The sequence below is a fragment of the Centroberyx gerrardi genome, chromosome 11, assembly GCF_048128805.1.
Source record: "Centroberyx gerrardi isolate f3 chromosome 11, fCenGer3.hap1.cur.20231027, whole genome shotgun sequence".
Lineage (NCBI taxonomy): Eukaryota > Metazoa > Chordata > Actinopteri > Beryciformes > Berycidae > Centroberyx > Centroberyx gerrardi.
In genome coordinates this window covers 20,719,343-20,729,118 of record NC_136007.1, presented here as the reverse complement: position 1 = coordinate 20,729,118, position 9,776 = coordinate 20,719,343, and the positions used below count along the sequence as shown (strand labels likewise).

At 44.6% G+C, this 9,776-nt stretch overlaps 1 protein-coding gene across 1 annotated transcript in view; it reads right to left on the bottom strand.

Annotated features, from left to right (window-relative positions):
* Nucleotides 1–463: 463 nt before the first annotated feature.
* LOC139925292 (connector enhancer of kinase suppressor of ras 2-like) overlaps nt 464–9,776 on the bottom strand; it is a 31,999-nt gene continuing 22,686 nt past the window's right edge. Inside the window, exons 12-22 of the mRNA XM_071916609.2 lie at nt 9,671–9,760; nt 8,370–8,560; nt 8,204–8,252; nt 7,897–8,075; nt 7,703–7,776; nt 6,118–6,189; nt 5,743–5,810; nt 3,940–4,040; nt 3,341–3,833; nt 702–901; nt 464–593 (exon numbers count right to left, since the gene is read on the bottom strand). Coding sequence (XP_071772710.2) covers nt 546–593; nt 702–901; nt 3,341–3,833; nt 3,940–4,040; nt 5,743–5,810; nt 6,118–6,189; nt 7,703–7,776; nt 7,897–8,075; nt 8,204–8,252; nt 8,370–8,560; nt 9,671–9,760 — 1,565 coding nt within the window. The 3' untranslated portion in view covers nt 464–545. The remainder of the gene's footprint in view (nt 594–701; nt 902–3,340; nt 3,834–3,939; nt 4,041–5,742; nt 5,811–6,117; nt 6,190–7,702; nt 7,777–7,896; nt 8,076–8,203; nt 8,253–8,369; nt 8,561–9,670; nt 9,761–9,776) is intronic.

Genomic DNA, 9,776 nt, shown 5'->3' with positions numbered 1-9,776 from the left:
ATGTAATATTAAATATATGCTTAACATCCTGTACACTCATGGAACAGACGCACTCGTTAACCACACACACACACACATGCATAACAAAATCTTGTAGACATCCAAAATACCTTTGCTTGTAATCCCTTTACCATCGGGACGTACTGAGAGGCTGTACACAACTCCAGCAAAAAATTCAACACTGCTTTTACAGAAGCGATAGGGAAACGGCCATGCATGTGAGCGGCGAATTACAGTCTTTTAGAGGGACGCGAAGCGCTCGTCTGCCAGGCGGAAAGCGCTGCGCGTGGTACAACTTCTTACAGATTACAAGCGAGACGTCTTTTATTGCCTTCTGTAACAACTCTGGTCGTTAAAAGAGAGAGACGCGGGGGTCCCCGTCCTCCTGCAGAGCGAGCCGGGTGGAAGGAGCCGTTAGAGGAGGGGAGCTGGAGAGCCAGGCGGATAGAAGAAGGTTTCCGGTGCCTCTGGTTCCTGGGGAGTAGGGTGCCGGCTGGGCGAGGCACAGACGTTTGAGGCTTTACCTGCACACCAATCCTCACAGGTTACCCTAAAAAACCCAGCGACGGGTCTCTGTCTTGAAGAGGGACATTCTGTAAGGAGTTGAATGTATGAATTATTCAAGAGGCAATAAAACACTCATCCATCTGGCCAAAAACACAAAGAAATGCTCCAAAAAAAAGTGTTTTAGTGTTACGTACCTTAAGTGAACTATGTAGGATGCGGAGGCGGTGAAGTTTTTCGCTGAGCAGCGGGTCGTGGACTCGGCGGACGAATGAGCGCTTGTACTCCAGGCGGGCGGCGGGTCTGTGGTCCGCCATGCCGGACAGACTGGTCTGCTCCAAGGCCCGGTACAAATCCCCCAGAGAGTCGGCCTGCAGCCTCCTGTCCCGCTCACAGCCTGGCAACACAAAACAAACACTACACTCAACTCAAGGATGACATTTTTCACCTTTTTTTTTTCACTGCAAAAAAATATACACCTTAACAAGTCATTTAATCTAGTATTGCATCTTGAAATCTTATTTTTCTTACAAAAAGTGAAAGAATGGGTCCCTGCGGTGAGATAGGCTCACTTGTTTCCAATGCAGATCAACTTGTTTCAAGAATTTTCTTAATTAAGTGTCACTTTCTTCTTCTGCCTCATTCCGCCTGATACTGACACTGAAAAGTGAAACTGCATTGGAAACAAGTTGAATTATCTTATCTGATTGGCAGAATTTTGCACTTGTTTAACAAAAATGTACTTAATTTTAACTGAAAAAATAACTGAATATGAGACTAAAGGGCTTGTTAAGATGGACATTTTCACAGTGTTTTCAGGATTTCAGTTTTTTGGACATCTTAGGGATAAATCAAATTTTACTGTCCCCCCCCCCCCCCGCCCCTACTTTTTGATTTCCTGATCACACCACAAGAACATAATTAGAAAAACATAATCTATATCCTACCCTGCTTACCCAGACAAATGATCCTCTTCCTGATAGGCTCAACAAGACATTCACAGTCCTGCTCTTTTTTAATACATTATTTTATGGCATTTCTGCTTCACTAGGCACAGGGTGGAGAGAGACAGCAAAAAGGAAAGACAGCTGGCCTCAAACCCAAAACACTGTAAGTGTGCAGCACATGATGCACCAATCCAACAAACTACTGTACCAATCCACCCCTTGTCAGTTGTATTTAAACACTGCCCTCTGATGGCCGATTCTAACATTGCACTAAAAACCCACCGAGCATCACTAGCACTCTGAAATCTGTTAGTTGTCATTCTGTTTTGCACAAAGTGTGTTTTGGAAGGAGGGTGGTGAGCTATGAAGCTTTGGGGCACTGCTTTGAAGTGTATCATGCTTTATTTGCTGCCTGTTTTTGTGTTTCTCTCTGGTCTTTACAGACAGCGGTAGAGAAAAGGAATGGTAGAGCAACAGATAAATGAGGACAAGAAGAAAGGCCCCTTAGGCGTGTTTCTTTGTCCTGTGCAGAATTCAACATTAACATGGACTGAAAGGATTCCTCCTCGCTTCGCCATCCAAACACTGCCAAGGGGCACAATGACATTTCGATCGGGCAAGACAGTGAAAGAAAAAGAAAGAGAGAGCGAGCGTGAGAGAGACTCTGTGTGTGTGTGTGTGTGTGTGTGTGTGTGTGTGTGTGTGTGTGTGAGAGAGAGAGAGATTGAGAGAGAGAGAGAGAGAGAGAGAGAGAGAGAGAGGGAGAGAGAGAGACAGAGAGAGAGAGAGAGAGAGAGAGAGAGAGACAGAGAGAGACAGAGAGAGAGACAGAGAGAGAGAGAGCTAGCGGACTGCCAAGATAAATCAGTGTCAATTAGGACACTAAATTTCATCTCACTTAGAGAACTGCCCTGGAGGTCTTGAAGGGATGGGAAATGGGCCGGCTTCAAATCCAACCCAATAAGGTAATAATTGTCAGCGAGTATTCAACCTCTAACACTTGCTGGCTCTGAATGCCTATTAGCAGCTTCGCTTGATAAAAAATCTACTGATTATAACCACTTACAAAATGGCTATAAACAAGTGTACTTGCGCAATCATATGCCAATCAAAAGACAGACACATTATAGCATTTTCATTTACATTACTCCATCCGGTCCACAGTGAGGCTGGGGACACACTGAGGCAGGAAGAGGCAATCATGTGCGATGGAGGGCCGAGAGGCTGCAGGTTTTCACTCCAACCAAACACTACAGCAGCTGATTTCACTGATGAGTTCCTCCTCTCTGGTTGAAAGTGGGCTAATCAGTGAAATCAGCTGCCATTACCTTTTTCCTGATGAAGCCTGCTCTCCTCCAGCTCTACTGAAAGGTGTTCAGCCCACACTGACCGCGTCCCTCCAGCCACGACTTCACCCAAATTCTCTTTTTGTGTTTTTTCTTTGCTTGCTTTTTTTGCGCATATGAATGCACCTTGCATTAACGTTCATATTAATATACATATTGATTCACAGTGGATGGCGCAAGCTCCCGTGAGATTAGAGGTCCTGACGACATTTAATGAGTCATCGGGATATTCTCAGTTATATCATCAAGGGTGTGATTCCCCATTCTTGCCTAATTATCTAGTGTGAGCATATTCGTGACAAAAAAACATCAGTGAAATCCGCCATTATGATCTAATGCATTTTCAAAATCAGTTAGGATTTTAACTGGTGTGTCCCCAGCCTAAGGTACTTGCAAAAGAATGTGAAGAGGATAGGAGAAGATGTTTCGTCTTGTGTCTGTTGGTGTCTGACATGTTGGTGTCTGACATGTTGGTGTCTGACATGTTGGTGTCTGACATGTTGGTGTCTGACATGTTGGTGTCTGACCATGTCGGTGACTGACCTATGTCTCTGGCCTGGTCCAGCTGGTAGTGCTGCGGCTCTCTGTAATCTGAAGCGCTGGCGGTGGCTGCCAGGACGGCGTGGAGCCCGCTGTCCCGGGGCAGAGTGAAGCTGCGGGGTTTCCCTCCTGCCTCTGCCATGATGTTGGGGCTGAGGGGCACGGGCAGCGGCCCGTACTGCTCCGGTAGCAGGCTGCGCTGCGCGGGCAGGGTGGACTGCCTGCGGTACTCCATGGCCAGCTGCCCTCTGTCCTCGCGTAGCAGGGACCCGTCCACCGGCAGCGTCTGGAGGTAGTGCAGCCTCGTGTTGCTCAGGGGCGCCTCGATCAGGTCCTGCCACGAGTTGCGGTGGCTGCCTGACTTCTGTCCGGGGGAGACGCCGTTGTTGTTGCTGCCGTCCTGAGGCTCGGGGTGGAACTCCTCATGAGAGGAGCGCGACTGGAACGTCTCAGAGGAGGAGAGGTGGCCGTGTTTAGGCTCCAGGTAGGGACTCACCTAAATCACATGGTTAGTATTAATACAGTGAAGCTCACGAAAATGGAAGAGGTTTGTCACTTATGGTGCCATCTATCTATTCAACTACAGACAGACAGAGACTCACTGAGGACGGTCTGGGATAGGTGTCATAAGGCGGTGGCGGACTGTCCTGTTTGGGCATTGAAGGCAACTCCATGTCCTCATGATCACTCTCACTCCAGTAATCTGGTGTGAACAAAGACACTATCATTACAGAAATTAGACAATGAGTGATTATTTCTATAGCGGAATCACAACCAATATTGCTAAATGCCAAAGTGAGGAGACTCTACTTCATGAAGAAAAACAACCAAACCAGTTATATTGATACCTAAGTTTAAGAATCATTACAGCTGGCTTCCAGTATCTGTGCTCAGTCAGACTAGGACTAGCCATGGCTTATGAGACTATGCTTTGGTTTGCATACTCATTTATTAACATGTAGATACAAATGATATACAATTGCTGATACAATTTCTGCACTGCCGTTTCAAGCCAGAAGAGTCAGCCATCACTTTAGCCAATTGTTGTAGTGCTTGGTGGCGAGGTCAGATATTTTTGGGCGTTCTGGACTAAAAGTAGGCATAAGCGTAGGTGCAATGTCAGGATAGTGTAGGTGTCCTGTAGATAAGAATAGGCCTGACTCGTGTTGAGAGGAAATGTGGAGGGGGATGAATCTGGGATGGCAGAACTTCCTGTTGAACCTTCTGGAGGCGTTGTGGGCCCAATTCAGCAGCATATCTGTGATGCCAGGAGCCCCCTTGACAGACCCAATGACAAACCCGCTGTCACCCGCCCCCCCTTTTCCACCAACACCCAACCTAGGTTTCTACATAGGCTCCTCTAAGTAGCACAAGGGTTAGTTACATCAGATCCTGTGCATTTGTAAGAAGCCAAAGAATATCAGAATATGAAAATAACAAGCACGCCTTCTGCACCTAAAATTAGCATTTATATTCAGCACAAAGCAGAGACGCCTGAATCAGTTCTGAAGTGGAAGGGCAACCGGGGAGAGGTGTTAAAAACCATCTTCTGTTGCTCTGGAAAGCAGCCGTGTCTATTTTGCCAGGTTATCATATCAAATTCCAAAAAAGATAATCCAACGTTATGATTTAAGCATTAGGATGTACTATTTATTTCTAATCCTTTTAATTTTTGACAATCAGCTAACAGCAAAGAAGAAAAGATACTGACGCAGCCTACAGTCAGCCTATAGACTTCCTATCACAGCAACAGACACCAACGAAAGATCTTAAAACTCTTTTAAAACTCTTCACTTTCTACATTGTTAGTTTCGAAGCATAAGCTGTGCAAAACAAAACTAGGCAACAAGTTAATTTAAGATGGAGTTATGTTGCATTTATATCCAACATACATTTTTTGCTGCTTAAGTACATGTACATTTGGTTTGCTGACTACTATACACTTTTAAGGATACTATATAGGCTGTAATGTACAAGATTTAGTCTGCATATTCCAATCATAATGTATTATTTAGGGAATTTCTAGAGACACAAATTAAGCAGTGAAATAAATGTGCTCATAGGCAGATTCCTCGGTTGGTTGAGTTTTAAAGTGTGGGAGCATGGAGTCTTCTCGTTTGCAGCATGTATGACACCCAGCTGAAGGTGCAGACAGGTTGTAATGACAGTGGAAAATGCTTGCTGTGAGCCGGCTATAGCAAATCTAAACTTCTCCAAGCGGAGACTAGGCAAAGGAATTATCCGTGCATTCATCAGAACTTCTTTATGTATGATTCTACCATCTAAAAGTAACAGCTTGACGTCCCACTGCTTAGTGTTAATAATCATTTCGGACCGGTGACCTGTAACAGATGGAGCGTCTTTTGCAGCGCTGTGAACAGTTGTGTATCTGTGACTAATCTCACCTTGGTCGTGACGAATCTTCTCCTGCTCCGAGTAGCCGGCCACCGCCATGCTGAGACGACTCAGCCACCTGAGGAGGACAACAGCAATTCACAACACTAATGACACGTGGCAGCCTGACACCCTGTACAACATCCCGTGTTCATGCGGGTCACATCAGCCTATCTGGTCCCCTCGCTAACCCTGCTTCACCATACAGAGCAGTTGTTCTGTTTTTTTCCACCAGTCCACCAGCGGGATTCAGTCGCAGGTTAGTGAGAGCATACATGTGGCTGCAGAGGTGGGGGGAGTTACCACATGACTATCTCTCTGCACGTCTCTCCTTCAGGTTAAACTGAATAGCAGCCACTCATAGCAGCTCTGCCTCACTAACTCACCGGGACATGTCGTCCACATTTTCCGCTGCAAAGTAGAAACTCTTTATCTTCGGGTGACAAGCCTTGAAAGCACTGAAAGAGAACCAATGGTATATTTAATCACGTGTATGCATAAGCAGAATATATATAGAGACATATGGCACATATTAACATATAAGTAAGGTGGGCCTGCAGCTACAGAAGATAAACTTGGCACATGATCACACATTCAGAAATTCAGACGGGCAAAATTTTGCAAAGATTGCATTGTGAGATAAATTGCCCTGTTCATTTGCAAGAGCTATAAGTAGAAAGTGTGTGTCTGTTTCAATAAGAATTGTAGGCACATCAGACTCCCATGCAAGCACAATCCCCGTATCGAAGGGGGCGCAAGCAGAGCTGCATAATCAAGACGGATATGGGTAAGGTAGAATTTTCAAACACAATGCCCTCGTGTTAATTTTCAAACCCAGTGCATCTGCTGACAATTAACCCATTTGTGAACAATAAACCCATTCCATTTGTTAACAACTGATTGCCACCACATAAATTGCACTGACCCATTATTCTGACTGTGTTCAACTGCCTATATGGGGTTTGCAAGATTTAATTTAGTTTAAACTTGAAACTGAAAGATAAAGAGATTAGACCTCCTTTAAGCAGATCAGAAATTAGGCTCAATTATTGATAGGCTATTTGTTGAAATAGAAACATTTTCAGTCTAAATCTATTTTTTTCTTACAACTCTCTAGCAGCTACAACTCAGACAGCCCTCGGGTCACCAGTGTTCATCCAGGCGAGCTAGTTATGCACTGGTTTCTCCATGCACTCCAAGCAGTCTGCCCCTTGCTTGATCAGCAATGGAATTTATGTCAAATTGTCGGTCTTTGCTTTAGTTGTCAAAACATAGAAATTCAAAATGATCCAATCTGGTCAACAAATAATCCCAAATTCTCCTTTTCCTGTTCTCCTTTCCTTCAATCTTTTCCTGAAGTGTAAATCATGTTCAGTAAATTATTCTACCACCTAATAAACATCAGTAAACACATCAACGCTCATATTCCACAGGACCTCTGCCTTCCCTCTCTATACCGCCCTCAGTGCCCAAACAACATAGTAATGTTGCTTTAGATTTAGTTGAACCATCAGTGTATATATATTTTTTATTTTTATTCAGTTGATGGTTCATATGAAAAACACAATTAATTAAAACTGTAACATGTAAGCCTACTCATTTTTACCCACTGCAGTGATGAATAAATCCATATATTTATGCATCTGCTGTCCTACTGCCATCATATTAAAATGTTATTTGCTAGTTGACAATGCGAGCTCATATTGTTTGTGAGTCAGGCATTCTCTGTGAATAGTCCGTTTCGCATGGTCAAGCCCATAAGTCATTCAATATATATGCCAATTGTTTTCTACCAAAAAACAATTTGCATAGGATTACCTCTGCACGGACAATACACTTGCAGTATTGTAGCTGTGTGAAGTCTCCATTCATTGTGCTTGGTTAGTGAATTGCATCCAATTATTTAGAGCATAAGCAATGAAACTTTTACTAAAGTTGATCCTCGGCACCCTGGTGAAAATCAGTACTCACAACTTCCTTCTGCATTCGGTGGCACGGTCAATCTTGAACTCTGGGAGGCTTACAAAGCCTTCTGCCTTCTCATCCTGGGACAAGCAAAATGAGGGAGATTAATCATTCTGACCCAAGTCAAAGCTTCACAGCAATGTTGACAGTCTTGCCCTTTTTTCAACTTCGACACCAACCCATCAGCATGACATATTCACCTCCTCGTTCATGTACCAGTACAGGCAGGTGTCTTTCAGGATGAACCAGTACTTCTTCCACCGCTGGGAAAAATAGCTTTTAGCGTCCTTCTTTTTCCAGAGCCAGCCCTCGCAGTCCCCCTGACCCAAGTCCTTGCAAGAAATCCGCCGCTTACTCATTGAAGACATGGGGCTTCCAGCTGCAGGGTGAGAGGGGGACCAGAGGAGGAGAGGAGTCAGAGTGCGCTCCTTCTAAAGTGGCTTTCTTTTCTGTTCGAGGACACGTGAGCACTCGAGTTGAAACTACTTAAACGAACGCAAAGCTTACCTTTGCTCTTCTTCTTTGACCTCGAGAGCAGTGAGGACCGTTCCAACACCTGCAAAGTAAAACAGGACAATGAAATGCAGATGCTGCCTATTTAATTGCTCCTGCTACTATTCTATCTCACATATAAATAATGAGACTTTTATGATTACGGGGACAAGGGACTGACATGGTAGAGGGAGGCGGAGTCAGAGCTGGATGTGGACAGGGAGACTTCCATCTGGAGTGCGGGGACCAGCGTGTAATGAGCGGGGCTGCCTGCTTTTTCACTCTTCTTCCTGTTCTGGCTCAGGCTGCGTCCCATCAGGTACTCCTCCCCCGGGGTTTTGTCTTCACTCGCATAACGCAGCAGGGAGTTCTCTACAGGGACACAACAAAGCAAAGCCCTTTACTGCACACATTTCAACAAATTCATCTTCACGAATCTATAATTTACATACTAAATCCTTTCTGCGGTTCCACAGAATGCATTTGCATTGTAAGTTACTGCACAAGTTTAGTAGCATAAAAAGATGAAAACAAACAGGCAGCTGACTAGTGAGTGAACTTTGCGCAATTTCTTGTCTCTGCCCTTGAACTAAACATAGACCAGGGGTTCGACAACATGTTAGTCTGTTTACTGTATATCATTATGTCTGTATTACATCTATATGTCACTGGCCAAACTTTGTGGCCTATATAACCCAGTGTAAGTCCGGTCAATTGTGTGACTTAACTGCGTCAGTGAATGCTGACATTTCAAAAGGACTGTCATTACAATATCTGTAAGGCATTTAAAAAAAAACACTACAGAAGAAGGCTGTCGTCAGGCAGGAAGCCCTCAAAACTTCAAAATACTGTCTCTTGTAGATAAATATAGCACCCTCACTTCTGCTGAAAAGCCCAAAGGAACAATATTTCACCACCATCCCCTAAAGAAACACACACACATCACTCCAGAGCGGTTTCTTCAAGACTGAAATAAGACAATCGGTCTCTTCCCACTCCATTTACCACCAAGCTCAGCGGTAACCAACAAAATGTGAAAATCTTGGGAAAATATTTTTTTTTACAGTTGCCAAGGCAACAGCATACCTTCTACATCCAAAAACAGAGAGAAATAGAGAAACAGAGAGAGGGTGAGAAAGAGAGAGATGAGAGAGAGAGAGAGAGAGACAGAGAGAGAGAGAGAGATAAAGGGAAAAAATAACAGAGTGAGATTTAATGAACATAGGGAAGAGATAGATGCAGGAACTGATATAGACAGACAACAGTACTGGATGGGAAGAGATTCAGCATGTTATCATTCTTGACAAGTCTGCTCAGCCTTTCCGCTTTTTGGCTCCGAGATCTGAGAGGCTGAGGTAAAAACTCATCCCTTAGCCATATTATGAGATATCCACCCACTCACCTCAGCTCTGTCTCTCTCTCTGTCTCTCTCTCTCTCTCTGCCTCCCTTTCTTTTGCTCTCTCCCACTACCTCCCACTCACCTCTCCTGCTCTCTCTCTTCAGCTTGGCCGGGTCTTCATTGTCTCCCACCCAGTTGTATTCCACCGGCATTGAGATGGGCCTGAGCCTGCCTGCAGCACAGAGCGC